At 38.2% G+C, this 24,526-nt stretch overlaps 1 protein-coding gene and 1 long non-coding RNA gene across 4 annotated transcripts in view; one reads left to right on the top strand and one right to left on the bottom strand.

Annotated features, from left to right (window-relative positions):
• Nucleotides 1-2,675: 2,675 nt before the first annotated feature.
• On the bottom strand, nucleotides 2,676-13,340 carry LOC309858460 (caspase activity and apoptosis inhibitor 1). The gene is made up of 4 exons (XM_082751143.1): nucleotides 12,914-13,340; nucleotides 8,440-8,640; nucleotides 7,389-7,473; nucleotides 2,676-5,709 (listed from the first exon to the last, which is right to left on the bottom strand). The coding sequence occupies exons 1-4, from the start codon at nucleotides 13,217-13,219 to the stop codon at nucleotides 5,630-5,632; spliced, it is 672 nt and encodes a 223-aa protein (XP_082607269.1). The 5' UTR covers nucleotides 13,220-13,340; the 3' UTR covers nucleotides 2,676-5,629.
• A 111-nt stretch (nucleotides 13,341-13,451) lies between these two features.
• LOC309858461 overlaps nucleotides 13,452-24,526 on the top strand; it is a 36,857-nt gene continuing 25,782 nt past the window's right edge. Inside the window, exons 1-4 of one of the 3 annotated variants that reach the window (XR_014308207.1) lie at nucleotides 13,452-13,562; nucleotides 15,252-15,482; nucleotides 19,976-20,235; nucleotides 22,354-23,677. This is a non-coding gene — a long non-coding RNA (uncharacterized lncRNA). Of the gene's footprint in view, nucleotides 13,563-15,251; nucleotides 15,483-19,975; nucleotides 20,663-22,353; nucleotides 23,678-24,526 lie in introns of those variants that run through there. The other 2 variants (XR_014308206.1, XR_014308208.1) reach the window with 2 other exon arrangements.

The raw sequence follows: 24,526 nt of genomic DNA, 5'->3' as shown, positions 1-24,526 counted from the left end.
CTTGCTGCTCTCCCTGCTTGTACTCTCCCTCTCTGTTAAATGAATAAATAAAACCTTAAAAAAAAGTTAAGTTCCTACTACTCACATACTTATTTCACATCATGATTCCCATAGTTTTTGCCTTATAAAAGTGATACAGAGGAAATAACACAAATATATGGCACCTGTAAGGCATATATTCCTGTTAGATCACCTTTGTGGATGTCACAGTATTATAAATTGCCTTTTACGATCTTGTATAAATCTTTTTGCCTTGAATTCAATCTTCACTAATATTAGGCTTATTATACCTTGGTTGCAAGTATTTCTTACAGATCTTTTGTTTGGTTACTGACTAAGAGAAATAATACCCAAAATTTAAAAAAATTTTCACACAAATACATCTTTTTTTTTTTTTTTTAAAGAATTTATTTATTTATTTGACAAACAGAACACAAGTAGGCAGAGAACCAGGCAGAGGGAGAGGGAGAAACAGGCTCTCCACTGAGCAGAGAGCCAGACGTGGGGCTCCTGGGTGGCTCAGTTGGTTGGGTGGCTGCCTTCAGCTCAGGTCATGATCCTGGGGTCCTAGGATCGAGCCCCACATCTTTTTTAATGGTTTCTGGGTTTTTAGTCTTATTTAAGAACTTCACCAACTACCATAATAGATTACACAATTAAAGTACGCTTTCTATTTTTTTCAGATTATTTTTCTGTTTTTTAGTAAAATGTTATGGTTTTCTTCGTAAGTTTCCTGTTAAAGGTATTTGAAAGCCTATCATATTTTTATAACTCGTATTAACAGAATTTTTTTTTTTTTTAGTTCCCAGTCACTGGGTTGAAGAATGCTGATAAAGCATTACTTCACTATGTCTGTGAGGATGTTTCCTCAAGATATTAGCATTTGAATTGAACCAGGTAAAGCATGTAGCCCTACCACCACCACCCCCCAGGCTACAGCTAATCCCTTGAGGGCTGGAATAAAAAAGGCAGAAGGGCAGGGTACCTGGGTGCCTCATTCCATTAAGGGGCCAATTCTTGGTTTTAGCTAGGTCTTGATCTCAGGGTCCTGATACTAACCCACTCATACAGGATCTAGCCCCACTTCGGGCTCTGTGCTCAGTGCCGAGCCTGTTTGTCCCTCCTGTTTTGGTTACTCCCTGCGCTTACTCTCACTCTCAAGTTAAAAAAAAAAAAAAAAAAAAAAAATCTAAAAAAGAAAGAAGGCAAAAGGGCAAATTAACTGTCCACTTGAGTTCAGAAATCCATCTACCCTGGAACAGGGGCGCTCCCAGTTTCTGACCTTTTGGAGTTAGACTAGGACTTACACCACATTTGCAGGCCTTCAGAGTAGACAGTGTTTTGCCACTGGCTTTCCTGGCTCTCCAGCTTACAAACAAAAGATCAACAGATCATGGAGTTGGGTCCCCCCAAAATTGGGTACCCCAATAATGGGTCCATGATCAAAGGAGTGAGACTAATACAAAGGGAAGGTCAAGCAAAGTTTTATTTCGCGCCAGGCATCAAGAACCAGACTGACCATCAAACGGACCAGTCGGGGCGCCCCTACAGAGAGGACGACACCTCCCTGCTTTCCAGACTAACTTTTATAGAGCAAAGGCCAAGTGGTTGGGCCTGGCCACACACAGGTGGCCAATGAAATTGTAACACACACAGGAAACTCCACAGTGATGCTAGGTGACCAACTGAATTACAATTTACCCTAGTAGACATTTGATCCAGCCTATCACCTTGTTCAGAATTGGTGCCCAAAAGGCACCCAAAGGGCGGGGCCCATACTCCTTGGTAGCTAGGAGACAGTACACGTCCCCCACTGACTGAATACCTCCACCTGGCCTGACCGACCCTTGTATTTGGAGTTTGTTACCTGGGACTGGTTTCCCGGACTTATTTTTAAGTCCCCTAGGGGAAGGGGAGCAGGGACAGTTTAAGGATTAAACAACAAAGTTATTGTTTAACCTCAATGGAAGCCTCTGGCTAAAATAAAAATATAAAATAGGTCCTTACAGTGGGACTTCTTGTCATCCATAAGCACATGACCCAATTCCTATAACAAATCTCTTATATATCTACAATATCCTACTGCTTCTGTCTCTCTGGAAAACCCTAATACATTCCCTTTATAGATCTTTCTGCTCTAAGAGAGAATAGTTGTTGGTTTTCTTATGCTTATATACTGCTCCATCTTATCAAATTCTAGTCTTTAAGGAAAAAAAAAAAAAAACCTAGAGGGTCGCCCAGGTGGCTCAGTGGGTTAAAGCCTCTGCCTTCAGCTCAGGTCGTGATCCCAGGATCCTGGGATTGAGCCCCGAATCAGGCTCTCTGCTCAGTGGGGTGCCGGCTTCCCCCTCTTTCTCTGCCTGCCTCTCTGCCTACTTGTGATCTCTGTCAAATAAAATAAATAAAATCTTAAAAAAAAAAAAAACCTAGAATATCTCAACTACTCTAGGTCTATAATCTTATAAAATGGAAAGAGAAACATGTTTACTTCTTCTTTTCCAAAGTTTATCATATCAAAGTTAATTCCTCTCCGTCACCCATATTTCTTTTGGTCTAACTATATTTGTTAGCACCTCTATGAAAATGTTTAAAATAAATGGCCATAACAGGCTTCCTTCTAGTCCCTCATTTTAATTCACTTGGTCAAATGTCCTCACCTTATCTGAGTAGTTTTCTCCAGTACCTTTTTCTCTTAAGATTTTATTTATTTATTTGACAGAGAGAGACACAGAGAGAGAGGGAACACAAGCAGGGAGAATGTGAGAGGGAGAAGCAGGTTTCCCACTGAGAAGGGAGCCCAAGAGGGGCTCAACCCCAGGATGTGGGGGCAGGGGAAGGGAGGCGCATACCATGACCTGAGGGGAAGGAAGCCACTTAAGGACTGAGATTTAAGGTGCCCCTCCGGTACCTGTTTTACCTACAGCTTATATTAGAAATGACTGCTGAATATTAACAAAGGCCTTTTTAGTATCTACTTATCTGAGAATATAATTTTTCTTCTTTAATTTGCCGATACGAATTACGCTAATAGACTTTCTAACTAAATTTCCTGTAAATTCCTGGAATAAATTCTACTTGGTCAGTGGCGTAACTACTCACATGATACACTGTTGGAGTCTACATGCTAATATGTACTTATAATTTTCACATCTACATTCACAAGTGAGAATGTCTATAATCTCCCATATGCTTTTTTGTCACTGTTTATGAGATTTGGGGTATTAAAGCTATGTAGTAGTCATAAAGTAAATTGAAGACCTTTTCATCTTTTCCTATAGCTCAGAATAATTTAAACAGCAAAGGTGTAATGTGTTTGAAAGTAACAACAGCTGGTATTAATGAATATTTTATTAGCTGTAAACACATTATATGCATTGACTCACATTAAGTAACAATTCAGCTGTGAATCCACCCTGTCTTGGTCTTTCTTTCAATAGCAGATCTCTATTCACCTTTCCAATTTCTTCTATGTTAATCTCCAAGTTTTCTACTTTTACAGAAAGTCAATTTGGTTTATTTGTATTTTGAAAAAACAACAACAACAACAACAAAAAAATCCATTTGTTAGTTTCAAGTTTGTTTATACAATGCTGCATGTGGATTCATACCAGTCTATGATTTTGTGATAATAATACCTCCTTTCTTCCTAATCTCAATTCTAATTGTTCTCCACTTACCTCCTTAATCAGACCCAAAAGGACTTTCTCTATGATCTGGACTTTACACAGACCAAGTTAATGGACTTATTCATTTCTCTTTCTTTAGTTTTAATGTTTACATTCATTGTTTCATTTTTCTAACTTTCTTCTGGTTTCCTTTTTATTTTTTAAATTCCTTTAAAATGTGCACTAAGTTTCTGGGCTAGTCAATAAGTTTATTATTTCTTATAGCAAAACCTTCCCTTTAAACACAGCTTTGCGATGCAAACAATCAACTGAAACACATGAACTCTAATTGAATCCTGGATCAGAATCAGTTAATTAAAATAAACACACTCTAAAAAATTTTTTTTTTAGTAATTGGGAAAATTTTGTATGGGCAACATATTAGGTGACATTACTGAACTACTGTTTATTTTCTTAAAAGTGATGTTGTACTACCACTATGCAGTAGACTGTCATTTTTAGGAAATGCATACTGAACTGTTTAGGCATTAAATATTATGACCTCTGCATTTTTTTTTTTTTAAGATTTTATTTATTTATTTGACAGAGATCACAAGTAGGCAGAGTCAGGCAGAGAGAGAGAGGAGGAAGCAGGCTCCCTGCTGAGCTGAGAGCCCGATGTGGGACTCGATCCAAGGATCCTGGGATCATGACCTGAGCCGAAGGCAGAGGCTTTAACCCACTGAGCCACCCAGGTGCCCCGACCTCTGCATTTTTAAATGATTTATGGGCTAAATTATGTCTCCTCCCTTAAAAATTCATAGGCTGAAGCCCAACCACAGTATCTCAGAATACCACTATTTTGGAGATAGGACCTTTAAAGAGGTAATTAAGTTAAAATGAGGCCATTATGGTAGACTTTGGCATCTGACTGGTATCCTTATAAAGAGATTAGAATACAGGGAGAGACATCAGGGGCACACCCACATAAGGGCAGCCAAGTACGCAGCAACAAGGGGCACCTGGGTGGCTCAGTCGGTTAAGCATCCAACTCTTGGTTTCAGTTCAGTCATGATCTCAGGTCACGATCTCAGGTCCGTGGATTGAGCCCCATATCCTTCACGTCAGGCTCTCTGCTCAGCGGGGAGTCTGCCTGAGAATCCTCTAGCTCTGCCCTCACCTCCTGGGCCCCCGGCCCCTCAAAAAAATAGAACTTAAAAAAAAGAAGCAGCAACAAGGTAGCCATCTGCAAGTCAAGAAGAGAGGCCTCAGAGGAAACCAAACTTGCCAGTACCTTGATCTTGAACTTCCAGCCTCCAGAACCATGAGAAAATCAATTTCTGTTCTTTAAATAAGTCAACCAGTCTACGGTATTTTGCTATGGCAACCCTAGAAAGCTAATGCAAACAGCTCTGGGAGAAAAATGATAAATACAAAGAGAGAAAGCAAAAATAGCAAAAGCTTAATGTTGCTTATTTCATTCTATGATTCTTTTAATTTTTATGTAAATTTAAAACTTTCCAAAATTAAAAGGTTTATATTAGCATCCAAAAACTCTGGGCATTTTTTATCATCACAATAGTCAAATTTTATGTACCTTTATAAAATGAACCACCTATCTCATTTGTGAAATTAGACAATTATCAATCTGACATTAATAGATACTAAAAGAATTTCAAGTGTTCTAAACCACTAAAATAATACCTGGTAGCGTAAGTACTTAGGAAATAGTGAGTATCACTAGTAGTAAATTCATATTCCAAATGGGCGATGTGATTCTGCTTCAGGCTGCATCACTGTTGTCATACATGTATGAGTAGTAGTTTAAGAAAATCACCCTAATCCTGAAAGCAATTAACTGTATTCTCATATATTCCAAAAGGACCAATCATTACAAGTAAACAAATCAATTCTGTTAAATCATTTTCTATAAATACAACACAGAAAAACAATCACATTGTTGGGGTAAGAAATTATGGAAGGAACAACAAAGAAATTCTGAAATGGAAATGAAAGTTTTTAACTTACTGACTGACTAAATCAGATCCCATCTTAGCGCCATCATCTGCTTCCTCTTCCATATCAGAGTCCATACCATTGTCACCTTATAAATAAAATAAACTATTGAAAGCAGGCTTATAAAATGTCAGAACAATTTAATAACTACACAAATTGCCATCTATAAAAGTGACGCAGATTCAAGGACTTAATAGTTGTTGAAAGATGACATTTTTAATTGCTTATATTTAAAATGAGTTCTTTCAAGGTGCCTGGGTGGCTCAGTCCTTAAGTGTCTGCCTTCAGCTCAGGTCATGGCTCCAGGGTCCTGGGATGGAGTCCCACATCGGGCTCCCTACTCAGTGGGGAGCATGCTTCTCCCTCTCCCACTCCCCCTGCTTGTGCTCCCTCATTTGCTCTGTCTCTCTGTGAAATACATAAAATCTTAAAAAAAAAAAAAAAATTGGTTCTTTCAATGCCTTATTAGGTATTTCTCACTGCCTTCCCGTTATCTATGTCATAAATATATACATACACACACAAAAAAAAACATGTGTGTATATATGTACTTATAGACTACAACCAAATGTGTACAATTATTAGCAAAGTTATAAATTCCATTAAAACGGGGCGCCTGGGTGGCTCAGTGGGTTAAGCTGCTGCCTTCGGCTCAGGTCATGATCTCAGGGTCCTGGGATCGAGTCCCACATCGGGCTCTCTGCTCAGCGGGGAGCCTGCTTCCTCCTCTCTCTCTGCCTGCCTCTCTGCCTACTTCTGATCTCTCTCTGTCAAATAAATAAATAAAATCTTTAAAAAAAAATTCCATTAAACCATTTTATTTTGTTTTAAAGATTTTAAGTAATTTCTACACCCATGTGGGGCTCAAATTCACAGCCCTGATATCAAGAGTCATGCTCTACCAAGTGAACCAGCCAAGCGTGCACATTAAAACATTTTGCATTTAAAAAAGATATCTCTGGAAATCTAAAGTCTCCATTCTTTTGCTTCTTCTCCTGTAATGCTAATGCTATAATCCTTGTACAGTTCCAAAAGAAAAAAAAAATGTCTGAAAATCTAAAATTCTGGGGCGCCTCAGTGGCTCAGACGGTTAAGCGTCTACCTTTAGCTCAGGTTGTGATCTCCAGGTCCTGGGATCAAGTCCCACATCAGGCTTCTGGCTCAGCAGGGAGTATGCTTCTCCCTCTCCCTCCACCTCTCCCCCTGCTCTTGCTTTCTCTCTGTCTCTTATCAAATGAATAAAAACCCATAATTTAAAAAAAGAAAATCTAAAATTCTACAAATAGTAGCATCACAAAGAAGAGTTATAGTTTAGGCAGAGATAAATATAGGCAAATTGCAAAAATTCTTCCAACTCCACAGCCAGGTCTTATTAGAGCAAAAGCAGTATGCAATGGGCAATTACAAGCAATAGTAATGTAAAGCATAACATAGAAAATTATTTTTAGAAAAGCCATCTCAATAATTAATGCTTTTTTACAGCATTTGGGTAAAATTTTTTATTTCATTTTTATTTATACAAACTTATGCTCTTACCTTTGATTATATTTAGTTTGAGAAAATGAAATACAGATCAAAAAGTCTATTCTTGAAATGTTATTCTGCTAAGTAAGCTTTATTTCAAAGCACAAAGAGAAGTAAAATTACTCAATGACTACCCAGTAATGAAATTAAACTAACAATCAAGAAAAGAAAGAGTAACTTAGGACTTATGCTAGATATATGTTAAATAATAAGTTACCAGAGTTTAGAAATCCGTATTCTTACCCTCGAGAATCTTCAAGATTTTTTTTTCAGATAGGAGCTCTAACTGTTCTTGGCAGAGTTTTTTAATTTCTTCTATTGAACAGTTCTAAAGAAAATGACATTAAAAATATACACTTACGTAATATAGTGCCAGAGTAAACTAGAAAACAGCAATCCTAAAAAAAAGTCTGGTTAGCAAACTCTTAAAATAAGACAAATTAAAAGCCACATAAATCTTTCCATGAGATAGTATCTGAAAAACTGTCAATAACATGTAATTGTTGTAATTTATAGACATTTGATGAGAATAAAGTATCATATTTATTATGAAAGAACTAAAGAGAAGTGAGGTACCCAGATATTCTTAACAGCAGCCTAGTTTTTAGGTAATTCCTCTAAAGATTTAAATACTCAAGTGCTGGCTTTATACATCTTAGATCTTCCACACCTTATTTCCATTAGAATACCATAAATAAATAAATGAAAACATTTGTGAATTTAGTGAAATGTAAGCTTCCACCAACCAATACTGTGTATTGTTACATTGTAGAATATTATTTCTTAAGACACCAGAGTCATTATATCTCTAATTTTGTTATTAAAATGTCCTGCATTTAAAAGAATAATTTCTAAAAGGCTAGTAAGTTCCTTACCTAAACACAGTATACTGCTCCATTTTTTCTTGGCAAACTTAAATAACAAGGGCTTTTATACTTCTCTAAGATCCCACTTTTTAATCTTTTTGAAGTAGCTTGAGTTGAAAACATCCAATTATGATTTACATGAAGTAAAATGACTACTATAAAAAAGATGTTTGTAGGGGCGCCTGGGTGGCTCAATGGGTTAAAGCCTCTGCCTTCAGCTCAGGTCACGATCCCAGGGTTCTGGGATGGAGCCCTGCATGGGGCTCTCTGCTCAGCAGGGAGCTGCTTCCCCCCTCTCTCTGCCTGCCTCTCTGCCTGTTTGTGATCTCTGTCTGTCAAATAAATAAATAAATAATCATTTAAAAAATAAAAGGTGTTTGTATATTTCTATATATGTGTATAATTCAATAATATATGTGATGAAGTACCTTTAACACATCAGGAAGCATCTTCTGTAACTTTTTCTCGCCTATGATACAGAAACACTGCTGAAGCATTTCTTTTTTGTCTGATATATAGAAACTAACTGGCTTTAATGACACAGTCAAGTCCAGTCCACCTTCTTCAAGGTCACTGTGCTCTGCCAAGAATAATTCTTTTTCCAAAGTTGGCAAAAGGTATTTGGTATCCTAAAATTAAAAGAGACAAAGAACCATTAAATAAAGGAGTGTGTATATGATGTCATACATTTACATTTAGTAACTACTACATTAAACATTTCCAAATTCTTTGTTTGCATAAATAAAGCCAATAAAAGTATATTTAATTGTTCAGTATTTTTTGATCTTACTGTCCCTACTACAATTAATACGGTCAACTAATACAAAGTGAAGAGATGATCTCAGGACACACAAGTGAAAATATACTAAATATTTAAAAAAAAAAAGGAAATATACTCAGTATTGAGTGACTGCCTATAATTTTAGACTGCTGAACAATTAGGGTAATCCTCTAGCATGTCACTCAACCCAAAACTTTATGCATGCATTGTTTGCTTCTGAAATTCATAAAAAGAAATAGGATGGCGGCAAAAATGCTGAAAACCACAATTAAGAAATATTACTGCTTACTAGGAGCTACACACATTGTTAAAACTGCTATGTAATTTAATCATATTCAAAGTAGCCAAATCATTTAAGACATTTCTGTCAATTTGACCTCCTATCGCCCAAATATATCCAGTCTGTCTAAATCTACTGCTATAATCCTGGTCCAAGGTGCCATCATCTTTTGCCTAGATTACCTCAACAGTTACTTAACTGGATGTCTTGCATCTAATCTGAGTTCTTTCCAATCTGTTTTGCATACTGTTCCTAGAATAGATTCTATAAAATATACATATACCCATCCTCTTTATTAATAACTTCTTGATGACTCTGCACTCATCTTAGGGTAATAAAGCCTATCTGATCCAACATGTTCATTATTTATGCTACAAACACAACAACCTTCTTTGAATTACTCAAATATAACCTGATCTTCCTTCACCTCATTCAGGCAGGGCTTTTGTACGTATCACTCTGCCTAAGACAGCCTTTCCTCCCCACATCCCCCTAACACTATACTCCTAAAATTAACAAATTCAGATATCAATTCAAAAGTCATCTCTTCAAGAAAATATTCCCTGACTATATAGTTCAAATAGGTTTCTTTATTATATTTTCCAATAGAGTTGTTTTAAAAGTGACTTAAAAACACACCAATTTTAAAGAATACTATGACAATTAGGCTGAAAAAGTAAAGGTTAGATCTCATTTTAATGGTTCACAAAGTAAGTAGTGAGGATATAGAGAAACTGGACATCTCACACACTGCTAGTAGGAACAGAAAGCAGTACAACTGCTTTGAAAAAAGTTTGACAGTTCCTTAAAAAGTTTTATGACCCAGGAATCCCATTCCTAGATATGCATCCAAGAGAAATGTAACCACACACCTGCACAAAAACCTGTACACAAATATTCATAGCGTTATTCATAATAGCTAAAAGATGGCAACAATCCAAATGTCCATCAAGTGACAAACGGAAAAACCAATTGTGGTATAGCCATACATTGAAATATTATTCCATTAATATAAAATGTCCTGAGCAGGGAAATCCATAAATCTATACAGAGAGGAAGTAGTGACTGCCAAAGGAGTGAGTACTGCAGATGATAATTGAAAGGTACACACTGGGTTTCTTCTGGGGTAATGGAAATAAAACTAACTATAGTGATTGCTGAACAACTCCATTAATATGCTCAAAACCAGTGAACTATATATTTCAAACAAGTGAATTGTATGGTATATGAATTACAACTCTACAAAGCTGTTACCAAAAACAGCATCAACAGTAAGAGGAAACACAATATACACCAGATGTAATGGCACTCTCAGAATTCTGAGATGTTGGGGAGCTGGGTGGCTCAATGGGTTAAGCCTCTGCCTTCGGCTCAGGTCATGATCTTAGGGTCCTGGGATCGAGCCCCACACTGGGCTCTCTGCTCAGTGGGGAGCCTGCTTTCCCCCTCTCTGCCTGCCTCTGCCTACTTGTGATCTCTGTCTGTCAGATAAATAAATAAAATCTTAAAAAAAAAAAAAAGAATTTTGAGTTGTTAATCTATATGCCTAATACAACGACGTCTTTTTTTCTTCTTCACAAATTAGAACTAGGGTTTAGTTCTGCCTGAAAATATTATTAATTAATTTTTAAAAATTAAAAAAACTCTACCAGACTCACTGAGCGATAAACGCAAATAGTCCAGTTCTAATAAAGCTTTAGGAAAAAGATTAAAACTATTCTGGAACACATCCCCAAAATGCAAAACTTTCCAAATCAATCCATAATCTCGATACCAAAACCAGACAGGATAACTACAAAAATAAAAACTGTAAGCTGATTTAATTTAGGAACATAGACACCAAGTAAGAATACTGAATTCCAGCTGAGTACAGTAACCAAACCAATAAACCAAACAGGGTCTATCCCAAGACTGCAAAACAGTTCAACATGAGTTAATTTACTAAGTTATTAAAAATTACATTTTCAGATTAAAGGAGGAAAATTATGTGATCATCTCAACAGAATGCCATAAAAGCATCCAATAAAACTCTACAACCCTCAGTGAACTAGGAATTGAAGAAAATGTCCTTAACTTGATCAAAAGAATCTTTCATGATCTTTGACAAATGTACTTTTGGATGGAACATTAGAAGTGTTCCCAATTAAAAAAACAAATGAGAAAAAAATGCCTACCACTGCCTCTGTTCAACACTACACTAAAAGTCTTCATTAAAGTAAAAGTACAAAAAACAAGAAGTATTAGCACTGAAAAAAAGAGACAAAATCCCCTGTTCGTACAAATTTCTAAGCCAATTTTAAACTAGTAATTAATAGTGTCGCTAAATACAAGAAAATACATAAAAATAAATGGTTTTCTAAAAAAAATAATAGTTTTCCGTGCTTCCACAGCTCCCAATTTAAAGGTGTAATCTTTAAAAATACTAGAAGAAAACAAAAACTAGTTTTAGGATAGGTTGGGAGGATGGAAAGATCTTTCTAATCATACAAAATCCAGAAGGCAAAGGATAATATTATTAATCTTGACCACAGAGAAATTAAAAACTTCAGTACACCATAGACAAAGTTACAGTAACATCTGCAATATACCTTACACAGAGGGTAAGAACACAGACCTTAAATAGATTCAGAACTTTCTAGTAAAAAGCTCAAAATAACCAAAAAGAAAAATGGCCAGAGAATATATTTATGCAACTTACATGCGGAGGAATCAAATGGCAAATAAAAATATTAAAATGTTCAATCTCACTGTTAATCAGGAATATATAAATCAGAACAAATAAAATATTAATTTCACCCATTAAGCTTATAAATTTTTCAAAAATGGATATAGTGATTATTTGCAGAAACTGGTATTCTTTTGTAATGTTTAGACTATACACCAGTAAAATCTGTTTTGGAAAGTATTTGGTGGTACCTACCAAATCTTTTTAAATGCATAAACTTTGACCCAGCAATTTCACTTCTAAGATTCTATCCTCAAGTACTTGTTGCCAATATATATGTACAATGGTTCATTTTCACATTATCTCTGTAACAGCAAGAAAACTAAAAATCTAAATAGTCATCAATAAAGATAAAATGGAATATACTGCAGTCACTAAAAAATAAGACAATTATCTAATTCAATGGGGGTAGTATCACAATAAAGCTTATATGTAAAACCTTAAATACACAAACTTAACAAGAGCTAATGAAGATGCTGCCTAGCAAATAAAGGGGAGGCTTAAACAGAGACTCTCATGCTTTCTCTTTTATTTCTGTGTTGTATAACTTTTATGTATTCACGCTTTCGTTATAATATAAGCAAACAGCTTTTTTTTTTTTTTTAAACGGTGGTATTTTGGTAGATCGACGGAGTGTAAAAAACATGGCTTTTGTATCAGATATTGGTTTCAAAATGTAGGTGTTACTAACAAACTGTGACTGTGGGTAAACTTCATTAATTTCTCTGAACCTCAATTTTCTCATCCTGTAAGGCGGAGTTAATCATAATCTACTAAAAGGTGAAGATAAAGAAAGAATAAGCGGCGGCTCTCAAGGGCACTGAAGCCTAGCTCCCGACCCATACTTTTCAGGTCGACTGCTGCTGGAGTGGAAGGGGCCAAAAGCTAGATGAGCCAGATGATCAGCAAACCCAGAAAGTTTAAGTTAAAGGCACGGGAGTGTGCGGTTCAACCGGTATTTAGGCACATGAACCTCAAGGAGGGGTGGAACCCTGGGACCGTAGCACTAAGTGAGCTACAGTAAGAGCCCAGCCGTCGTCACCAAATTCCGCTCCCCGCCCGTCTTCCTCGGAGAACGCAGCTGCTCCGAGAGCCCCGAGAAGGGCGCGCACGCACCTGCTGCAGGGACCCGGAGACGCTGGAGGATGAGTCAGTGCTCCTCCGCTTCCGGCGCTCGCTGCGCTCCACGCTGCTCCCGCCCCAGCAGCTGCCTCCACTCCCACCGCCTGTGACACTTCCACTGAAGCTGGTGTTCCCACAGCAGGTGACGCTCCCGCAGCCGCTGGTACTCCCACAGCCGCTGGTGCTTCCACTGCCGCTACTTGCTAGGGCGGGCACCAAGTCCGGCGCCGGGAGCGCCGCGGCCGCGTCCTGACCGCTGCGTTTGCGCCGCTTCTCCCGGGAAGACTTCTTCCCCGTCATGATCCCCCCGCTGCAATCATCGGGCGAAAGCCCGCCGTCTCTGAAGCTACCCAAACTCCGCTGTGGCGGCGACTATGGGCGGTGAGCACTGGCGTCGCAGATTGTGCGTCACTTCCGGCCTCGTCGCAGAGGCCGGAAGGGGTTCCTGGAGGGCGTGCCTGGCAGCAACTGCGCTGCCCAGCGAGAAGTGGAGGTTGGCTTGAATTTGCTGGAGGACTAACAGGTTGTCTTGAGCGAAGGTTTCTGTGTCTTTCTGCAAAGGACGGAAGGTGGAGCTTTACCGTAGCACTTTGGCTTATTGATTCCTCCTTTCAGATTTTGTCCAATACACATACACAGTAAGGTATGGTGTAGTTTTTGTTTTGTCTTCCAGTGTTTATTCGTGACACTAAAATGTTGTAACAATAAGAAGAACTGGGTGGGGGGGGGGGCCTGGGTGGCTCAGTGGGTTAAGCCGCTGCCTTCGGCTCAGGTCATGATCCCGGGGTCCTGGGATCGAGTCCCACATCAGGCTCTCTGTTCAGCGGGGAGCCTGCTTCCCCCCCCCCCCCGCCCCTCTGCCTGCCTCTCTGTCTACTTGTGATCTCTCTCTGTAAAATAAATAAATTAAATTTAAAAAAAAAAGAAGAAGAAGAACTGGGGGAAAATCTCATTAACATCATCACGGGGGCACATTTTTTGAAGTGTATTTTAGGGAATTACACAGAAGTAGGGTTTTGTGCTTCTTTGTTTTTCCCCATTAACACTATTTTTTAGGCATGTTTCTATTTCACTTCTAAAGGCACTTGGGGGCGCCTGGGTGGCTCAGTGGGTTAAGCCGCTGCCTTCGGCTCAGGTCATGATCTCGGGGTCCTGGGATCGAGTCCCGCATCGGGCTCTCTGCTCAGCGGGGAGCCTGCTTCCCTCTTCCCTCTATCTCCCTTTCTGCCTGCCTCTCCATCTGCTTGTGATATCTCTCTGTCAAATAAATAAATAAAATCTTTAAAGGCACTTGGGTCTAGTATTTCACCATATTCTTTCTCTATTTAATACTTGAATGCTGGCATTAGCTGTTGCCAAACTGTTACATTTCACAATAATGCAGCTATGAACAGCTTTAAAAAAAATTATTTGTTTCTTTATGGCATTTTGTCCCCCCGAAACAAATTTATGAGCTCTCTCTTTTTCTTTTTTCCTAAGATTTCATTTATTTCTTTGAGAAAGTGAGTGAGTGAGCACACGAGCAGGTGTAGACTAAGAGGGAGAAGCTCCACGACACAGGGATTCATATCAGGACCCTGGGATCATGGCCTGAGCCAGGGGCAGATGCTTAACTGAGTCATCCAGGTGCACTGCACATTATTTTTCTCGTCCTAGTTAACCAGATTTCTTTGAAGAAAGATGAAGCTAATATAAAATGTCACCTGTACACTGAAACCTTAAATTTTTTTCTAGTGTATGATAATAGAGTTTTAACTAGATTTTAATTCAAGTATAATTAATGTACAGTGTCATATTAGTTTCAGCTGAATAATGTAATGATTCATCAATCTCCACATCTCCTACCTATCTCAGCCGTTCAACAACTATTTAATAAATGTGTAAAACAAACCAGATGCATGGGTAATTACAGCCCTGTGAAAACCTCTGTTTCTACCTCCTGGCTCCACCCTTAGTATTGCCTTCTAAGATAAATGCTGAGACTGAGCATATTATGCTCTTGGATGTTTTGTATTGGCCCCATTAAGTATCACACCTGAAAGGATTGAAAGTATTATGTTCATAGACAGAATAAGCACATAAAATTAATAACATATAATGTTTGTAACCTTGTTGTGGGGTGAATTGTGCCCCCCCATTTATATATTAAAGTCCTAACCTCAAATATGTCTATACTTGGAGATAGGGCCTTTAAGAACATAATTAAAGTTAAATGAAGTCACGAGGGTTGAGGCTCTAATTAGGTAAAACAAAACTGGTGTCCTTGAAGAGATGCTAAAGATCTCTTTCTCCCTCTCCCTGTCTCCTTCCACCCTTCCGTCCTTTCCTCCAGCCCCACCCTCCCCCCCGCGCGAGCACACAGAGGAAACGTTAGTGTGAAAAGGGAACTGAACCAGCTGTCTACAAACTAGAGAGATCTCATCAGAGATCAACGTTGACTGCACCTTGATCTTGGGACTTCTAGTCTCAAGAACTGTGAGAAAATACATTTCTGCAGCTTAAGCCACCCAGTCTGTGACATTTTGTTATGACAGCTTGTGATGACTGAAATAAACCTAAGATGGTATGTATTAGCCTGGATAAAACTAGTTGCATATTAATTCCTGGGTGCATATTTTTCTCTTATAAAATCAGTTGAGAAGCTTCTTGGTTTCTACCTCATTCTATAGCAACCTGACCAACAGTTCTGATATTTCTTTGGCTGGAACAGAAGCTAGGGAACTGCCAACTAGATAGCTGAAGAATTTACCCATTTGGCAGATGAATCCCAGTCTTTGTCCACTCTTCCATATTCTTGTTCTAGAATACAAAGGCATTGTTTGACCTCTGGTGATGAGTACAAAATAGACAAAACCCACGCCTTCATTAGCTTATATTCTAGTAGGGAGAAGCAAACAAACAGACAAACAAAAAACCCCACAATAGATAGTGCTTCCATCCTCACTCTGGCATTCAGCGTTCTTCTTACTCTGCTTTATTTTTTTTAGTGCTGCTCTTAACACCACTACACACGCATCTGTTTGTGTCCTTTCACTTGAATATAAGCACCATGAAAGCAATGACTTTGTGTTATTCACTTCTCTATTCCCACTACCCAAGTGCCCTTAATAAAATATTTCTCATAGTTGGTTCTTAATAAAAAATTTGTTGCATAAATGAGTGAAACATAGTTTCAGATGGAGAACCAGACTTATTCAGGATTATATGACCTCAGTAAATTATGAGAGTAAAAGTACCCAGTGAAATTAATGGCCAGAAATTCCTTAATTAAAGGAGGTCAGTAGGACTTTTTCTGGGAATAGTTCAGTGTTCCTTCAACACGTGGCGGAGAGATTTAGCTAGAGGGACTCAGTTGCTGCTGTAACCTGGCAGTCACATGGGCTTTGGAGCTATAGTTGCAAATAGCTTTCTAACAGAAACTAGATAGTTCTACATGGAGCTCTGCCATGTTTGCATGGCAGGGACAGGGACAGGGACTTTGACTCAGGGTGGGAACATGTCATAGACATATCACGAGGGTGTTTGGCTTAAAGTCAGATGTCATTGTCTATTTAGGTTAAACCATGTGAAATTACCTTTTTTGGAGGTCAAAACTGATTGAATGTTGACAGTTTCATATGTTCAACATAATATTATAGAGCTGAAGACACCCAGCATTGAACACTGTTACAGATTTAAAGCTCAGCAAATGAATGCAGGACTGCTTTTCTGTCCTGGAACAAATACACGGGAGGGTGGACAGAGATTGGAATTTACATGCCCTTTTTGTAACTGCTCTTCAGCAACTCACTCAACATTGATCACAAAGACCAGCCTGGGATATGTATGTACTAACGCTAGGGCCAATCAGTACGTCTTTGGAATTTATAAATAGACACTAGGTGAGCAATTCAGCCTTCCACTTAAATGAACCTAAGGAAATTACCTCTAGTTGTCATATTCTCTCTCTTGTGAAGGTCAACAAAAGATACTTACTGAAACAAGACACAAAGTCCTATTACTGTCATTTTCATATCAGTGAGCCAACAATTCTCTCCTCTTTTATTAAGTTGATCTGGTTTCTGTCATGTGCAACTAGATTCCTGATGAATACAACATGTAAGACCTTGTAGGGTCTGAACAGCATTTTTCTCTGTAGCCCCATATCTTTCCTAGAAATATGCCTTCTGGGCCTATTCAACAATCCTACCTGCACTCATCTTGTTAAATCTAAAATTCTTTTTAGGGGCGCCTGGGTGGCTCAGTGGGTTAAGCCTCTGCCTTCAGCTCAGGTCGTGATCCCAGGGTCCTGGGATCGAGCCCCGCATGGGGCTCTATGCTCAGCAGGGAGCCTGCTTCCCCCTTTCTCTCTGTCTGCTTCTCTGCCTACTTGTGATCTCTCTCTCTCTCTGTCAAATAAATAAATAAATAAATCTTTAAAAAATAATAAAATTCTTTTTAACTATCACTTCTTTTTTTTTCATATAATGTATTTTTTGTTTCAGGGTACAGGCCTGTGAATCATCGGTCTTACACAATACACAGTGCTCACCACAACACATACCCTCCCCAGTGTCCTTCACCCAGCCACCACATCCCTCTCACCCTCTTCCCCTCCAGCAACCCTCAGTTTGTTTCCTGAGATTAAGAGTCTTTCTGTCTCTCTGTGGTTTCCTCTTATTTCATTTTTTCCTCTCTTCCCCTATGATCCTCTTCCTTGTTCCTCAAATTCCACATATCAGTGAGATCATATAATAGTCTTTCTCTGATTGACCTATTGAGTATATCTCTGATTATAGCATAATATACTCGAGTTCTATCCATGCTGTTGCAAATGGCAAGATTTCATTTCTTTTGATGGCTGCATAGTATTCCATTGTATATGTGTGTGTGTGTGTATATAGTATACATTATATACATATATATAAAATGTATACATACATTGTGTGTGTGTGTGTATATATACATATATATAACACCACATCTTCTTCATCTATTTATCTGTTGATGGACAACTTGGCTCTTTCCATAGTTTGGCTCTTGTGGACATGGCTGCTATAAACATTGGGTGCATGTGCCCCTTCAGATCACAATTGTATCTTTGGGATAAATAACCAGTAGTGTAATTTCTGGGTCATAGGGTAGCTCTATTTTCAACTTTTTGAGGAACCTCCATACTTTGGTATCACTTCTAATTAAAGACATTCCCAAATCACTTCCTTTCTTAAGCTTGTTAAAATGAAATGCCTTTTCCTTTGTAAGACATTGTCTTACCTACAGAGCATCCAGAACTCTTGACTGCAGGTATTTGTTCAGTATCTTCTCCAATACACTGTTAGTTCTAATGAACAGAGGCTGTGTATTATATATCCTTGTAATGTCACCACCTAATACAGTGTGTGGTACGTGCTAGAGATGCAGTGTTAAATTCTGAACTGAGAAGTTCAGGATTCATACAGAGCTTCTTTTCAAATCATCTCTCGTAAATTGCGTTAAGGGCCCTGTTTCTTCACCTCTCCCTGTATTCATGCTCTTTGCTATGTAATTTGGTAGTGTCCTTCCACTTGAGGCAAGACACATAATTCTCTGCTTTTGGAGTTGACCATATGACTTAATTTGGCCAACGAGATGTTAGCAGATGTGTAGCAAGAAAAGTGTCAAAAACAAAAACAAAACCAAATCCCCCCAAAAAAACAAAAACAGGGGCTCCTGGGTGGCTCAGTTGGTTAAGCGTCTGCCTTTAGCTCAGGTCATGATCTCAGGGTTCTGGGATCAACCCCCGCATCAGGCTCCCTGCTTGGTGGAGAGTCTGCTTCTCCCTCTGACCCTCCTCCCTGCTTGTGTTTGCTCTCTCTCTTTGTTTCAAATAAATAAATAAAATCTTTAAAAAACAAAAACAGGGTACCTGGCTGGCTCAGTCAGTAGAGCATACAGCTCTTGATCTCAGAGTCATGAGTTCAAGCCCCACTTTAGGCTTGGATCCTACTTAAAAAATAAACAGAACAACAAAAAACAAACAAACTTGTGATGGTTCACTCTTGTGCTTCCACCATTACCAGGAAAGTGATATAATCAGGTTGGCAAACTGGTCCCAGGAGAGAGATAAGAGACAAATAGAGCTCAGCTGCCCAGCTAAAGCGAAGAGTCAAGCCTAGCCTAGAGCAGAGTCCTCCTCCAACCTACAGACATGAATGAGCCCAATCAGGATCAGCAACCTCTAACCTTGTAACTTCTTAGGTAATTTTTTAAAAAGATTTTTATTTATTTATTTGATAGAGAAAGAGTAGGCACAGAGGCAAAGAGGCAGGCAGAGAGGAGGAAGCAGGCTCCCCGCTGAGCAGAGAGCCTGATGCAGGACTCCATCCCCAGGACCGCTGAGATCATGACCTGAGCCGAAGGCAGAGGCTTTAACCCACTGAGCCACCCAGGTGCCCCTTCTTAGGTAAATTAATGGCACTGTTGTTGTTAGTTGTTGAACAGTACTATGGTGGCTATAGTTAACTGATACCCACTTTTCCTTTTCTGTATTTCTCTGCCAGCCATGAGAAGGGTCTTCAACACCAGCTTCATGTTGCCCGAGTCACTATTCAGTGTCATGGGCAGTAGTATGGGCAGATATAATTCTTTTTTTTTTTTTTTGAAGATTTTATTTATTTATTTGACAGAGATCACAAGTAGGCAGAGAGGCAGGCAGAGAGAGAGAGAGAGAGAAGCAGGCTCTCTGCTGAGCAGAGAGCCCGATGTGGGGCTTGATCCCAGGACCCCGGGATCACGACCTGAGCTGAAGGCAGAGGCTTTAACCCACTGAGCCACCCAGGTGCCCCTGGGCAGATAATTCTTAAATTCCAACAGAAACACCTTAATATTTCATAGCAAAGTTTTGTGGCATTATAGAAAGTTTAAGTAAAGTGTAAGGATATTTGTGTTCAAAGTTCCAAACAACAAACTTTGCAAAACAGCATCAGGATTTTGATACCCCCACCCATGGGCATTTTTTCTCCCAGTAGCAATAAAATGAAATGCCTTTTTTCTCTTCTAAATGTCCTTTGTATAAAGCAGTGACTTTTTTTTTTTAAGATTTTATTTATTTATTTGTCAGAGAGAGAGGAGCGAGAACGAGCACAGGCAGACAGAGTGGCAGGCAGAGGCAGAGGGAGAAGCAGGCTTCCTGCCAAGCAAGGAGCCCGATGTGGGACTACTCGATCCCAGGACGCTGGGATCATGACCTGAGCTGAAGGCAGCTGCTTAACCAACTGAGCCACCTAGGCATCCCAAGCAGTGACTTTTTATTGTTAAAGAAGATGGTAGCCTTGTATTATCTGTGAAAGCAATGCTTGGTAAGTACTCATTATGTGGCAGACATTTCACATATTTTATTCTTCCACTTTATAAAATTCTAAAGTACCTTTGATTAAACTGAGCTGAGATCAAGCATCTTGACTTAATTCAATAACAAAATGCCATTGAGATGTATGCCTTTTTAACCTCAAAGCAAGTACTCTTTTACGGGTTCTCTTACTATTGAAAATTTTAAATGATGTACAAATATGTAAACATTTATTGAATTTTTTAGCTCCTTTGGAGACACAAAAATGAAATTTGTTTGAGAGCTTATTTCAGGCAACCTTCTGTTCTATGTATGAAGCATACATGCCACTACTAGCCATAGTTGCTGTTATAATGAAGTGAAGTGGCTACCGCAAATTCCTATTTTTCATGTTGATAACCAGCTTTGCCAACATCATTTATTAAATACTATTCTCCTTGTTTTGTTACTGGTGACTTGTTACTTGACCTCTTTCAGTTTCTTCAACTTATAAAATTACTAACAGTACTTACCACATAGGGATGAGGATAAACCTGAAACTAATATAAAGTAATTATTTAATGCATGCTATAATTTACTTAAATTTTTGTTTTTTGCAATGTTATTTAACTGGGTTGGTTTATATTCAGTTACAAACAATTGTGTAAGCATTGCTATATCATACGCCTTTACATCTGACTGAAGTATCATTGCCATTTGGATGTTTTACTTTTCTGATTTATAACAGTGTGTTCAGGAGTCCCAAGATTCAAGTTTTAAGTCTCAGAATCTCATATTAGGCCTAGGACCAGTATCAGCCACCAACTTTACAGAAGGACATTAGTTGGCATTCTCCTCTTTAAAGCTTTCATTACTCACTGTATTCTAAAGACTCTTTTCCTCCATGAGAAGCATCAAAGTGGTTTACTTGTTGCCCTCCAAGTAAAAAATCCTCCACATCTGACTTGGATCTTAGTACCTCCAGAAAACAAGCACCATAAATGCAAACATTAAACAACCAAAACCTGATTATCACTTAGAAAAATAAAATATAGAATGAAAAAAATTTTTTAAAAATATTCACCTGTCTCTGTGAAGATGGTCAGTAGGCCAGTTACACCGTTCTGTCCTCCTGACCTCCTTTAATTATTGCTAAGTGGAACATAAACTCTAAGGAAGCACAGATAAGATGCAATCAAGTAAAAAAAAAAAAAGTACACACACCTATTAAGTATTCTTGCGACAATATTTTAATCTAACCAAATCTTTGGATTTAGCTTTTAGTTTATAGGAAATAGGTATGGCAGGCAAATTCTAAGGCGGCTTCCAGTGATCATTTCCTGATATTCACAGCCTGTATAATCCACTCTCCTTGAGTAATTCACTTCCAATCAATAGAATACCTTCATGTTAAGGGGGTGGCATGTTTGTGGTTAGACTATAAAAATTCTGACTTTGGTTCTGCTAGCAGACTCTCCCTTGCTGGCTTTGATGAAACCACTTGCCATGATGAAAAGCTGAAAAAACAAAAAACTGAGGGCAGGGGAGCCTGGGTGGCTCAGTTAGTTAAGTGTCTGACTCTTGCTTTAGGTTCCAGTCATGATCCCAGGGTCGTGAGATCAAGCCTCACATAGGGCTCCACACTTGGCATGGAGCCTGCTTAAGATTTTCTCTTTCCCTCTTCCTGTCCCTCCCCACTCTAAAAAATAAATAATAAAAATAAAATAATGAGGGAAAACATTTTTCAAATTTTTAAAAAAATATTTTATGTGTTTTAGAGAAATAATACAAGCAGGAGTTGCGGGGAGGGGCAAAGGGAGAAGCAGGCTCCCCGTCGAGCGGAGAGCCCAATGCAGGCCTGATCCAAGGACCCTGGGATCATGCCCTGACCAAAGGCAGACTGAGCCATGCAGGTGCCCCTGGAAAATATTCTTAAAACAAAACAAAACAAAAAAACTGAGGGCCACCTCCAGCCAATAGCCAACTAGGATTTTAAGTCCTTAATCTAGCAACTAGAAAAGAACTGAACAAAAAAACTGAGGGCCACCTCCAGCCAATAGCCAACTAGGATTTTAAGTCCTTAATCTAACAACTAGAAAAGAACTGAACACTAACCATGTAAGTGAGCTCGAAAATGCATCCTTCCCAGGTCAAGCTCTCAAATGAGCCAGCCCTCAGCCCTGGCTGATACCATTCATAGTAGCCTCATGTGAACGAAGAAACAGAGGATCCTGCTGAGCTGGGGCAGGACTCTTCACTCCCAGACTATTTCAGATAGTATATGTGTGTTGTTCTAAGCCACTATACTTTTGGGGTAATTAATACAGAGAAGTTACAGAAATGTTTTACAAATATAAAATTGGGGTACCTTGCATTCTGGAATGCCTGGACACTTCAATGATATTGAAAATAAAAATGGAGAAACTGTTCTAGGTTGAGACCAAAGAGACATGTAACCAAACAGATACAATACATAAATCTGATTATTCATATTAGATCCTTTTAAAAAAGTGATAAAAGGTATTATGAGAAAATAAGGAAATTTGAGATGGACTAGGTATTAGTTATTATGAAATTACTGATTCTCTTAAATACAGTGATAGTTATATGAATATTCTTTCAAATGTCCTTATTCTTAGAAGAGAACATATTGAAGTATTTATTTATTTACATATTGAAGTATTTAGTTGATAAGTGTGATATCTGCAATTTCAATAGTAGAAATAAAGCCAATATGGCAGAATGTTAACAACTGTAGAACTTAATTGGCAAGTCAATGAGCGTTCACTGTACTCTTTGAACTCTTCTGTACATATGAACATTTTCATTAAAAAAACTGAAGAAAACCACATGGAATGATGATGTTAAATGAAAAAATCTTCATATTCTATCTTTAATCACAACTGCACTGTGTACTATAGACAGATTGTGTCACCCCCTCAATTCAGTACTTTGAAATGTAACCCCCAACATAATGGGGCCTTTGGGAGATAATTCAGTCATAAGGGTGGAATCCTCTCTGGGGAAACCCCAGAGAGCTTCCTCCTTCTGCCACGTAACAGCCCTCATCAAACAGTGAATGTGCCAGCACCTTCATTTTGGATTTTCTGGCCTCCAGAATGGTGAGGAAAAAATGTTCGTTTTTAAACCATCCAATCTATGGTATTTTCATTGTAGCAGCCCAAATAGACTAACACCCTGTGTATAATTTTCTACAGAAAAATATACTAGAAATTAGATTATAAATTATTTTTAAAAATTACTTCTTAAAAAACAGAGTAACATTTCTTAATCTCAAGTAATTTATATCTCAAGACCTTTAGGAAGTAGGATACATCACAAATGACCCTCTATACATTTTATCATTTCTTAACAAAATAACCATAGATACACAGTGATAACTGCTAAGGAAGCTATGTCCTAGTCTCATCCCCAGAATTTGTGAAAAATCTGTTTTTAGCTATGCTTCTTCCGCATTTAAAAGGAACATGAGGTAGGTTAAAATATCACTGCATTGCTATTTAGTCATAAACTGCAACTCCCATGGGCTGGCAGTAGCAAAATTAGAGCAGGGGAGTGGGGGGATCACAACAGAAGCATGGTCATTTAAAAAATGTGATGCCGGATGGAGGATAATAGTTCTGAAATCAAGACAATAGTATGTCTTTTGCAGGCAACTGTCTTTCAAATGCAATATGGACATTAACTTCAATACTTTTACCACTGTAGGGGACTTGACAGTGTGTATCAAATCTAAAGAATGTGTATTCATTTGGCCTACCAATTCCATGTGTAAAATGTAGCCCAAGGAACTAGTAAGACACTTAGGATATTTGTTTGAGTCTGCTTGATGGCTGGAAATTTAAAACAATATTGGATAATAGGAAATGGATATATCCATATAATGTACTGTATTTATTAAGGTGGAGATATGCATACTGTATGTCAAGTTTAAAAAATCAGGTTATTGAACAATGTATATCACACAGTCTCTAAAAAAACATGTTTACATACCTACTAATATGCCACAAGACAATGGTTCTCTCTGGGTGGTGGGATTACAGGTAATTTTTATTTGATGTGTGTTTTATTTGATGAATATATGTTTTTATATTCACAAAAAAATATTAAGGGAACCATGGGGAAAAAAACTGCAAAAGGCTTTAAAATATCACAAAACCATCATATAACACTTATTTCTCAAGTGGGATTATCTTTTTTCTTTAGATAAATTGTATTTTATAATTTTTTTAATAAACATGAAATACTGATATTATAAAGTTGTTGTAAAGACTTGTATACTATAAGAAGCAAACAGTGTT

This window comes from Mustela nivalis (assembly GCF_964662115.1).
Source record: "Mustela nivalis genome assembly, contig: HAP1_SCAFFOLD_2518, whole genome shotgun sequence".
NCBI lineage: Eukaryota > Metazoa > Chordata > Mammalia > Carnivora > Mustelidae > Mustela > Mustela nivalis.
Note: the sequence above shows the minus strand (reverse complement) of the source record. Positions and strands in the feature narration are given on the sequence as shown.

Coding starts and splice junctions, on each gene's coding strand:
- LOC309858460 (XM_082751143.1), bottom strand. CDS start 13,219: ATGACGGGGAAGAAGTCTTCCCGGGAGAAGCGGCGCAAACGCAGCGGT. Junction 7,474..8,439: donor TGCTTCCTGATGTGTTAAAG/GTACTTCATCAC, acceptor CATTTTCTTTAG/AACTGTTCAATAGAAGAAAT. Junction 5,710..7,388: donor AATCTTGAAGATTCTCGAGG/GTAAGAATACGG, acceptor TTTATTTATAAG/GTGACAATGGTATGGACTCT.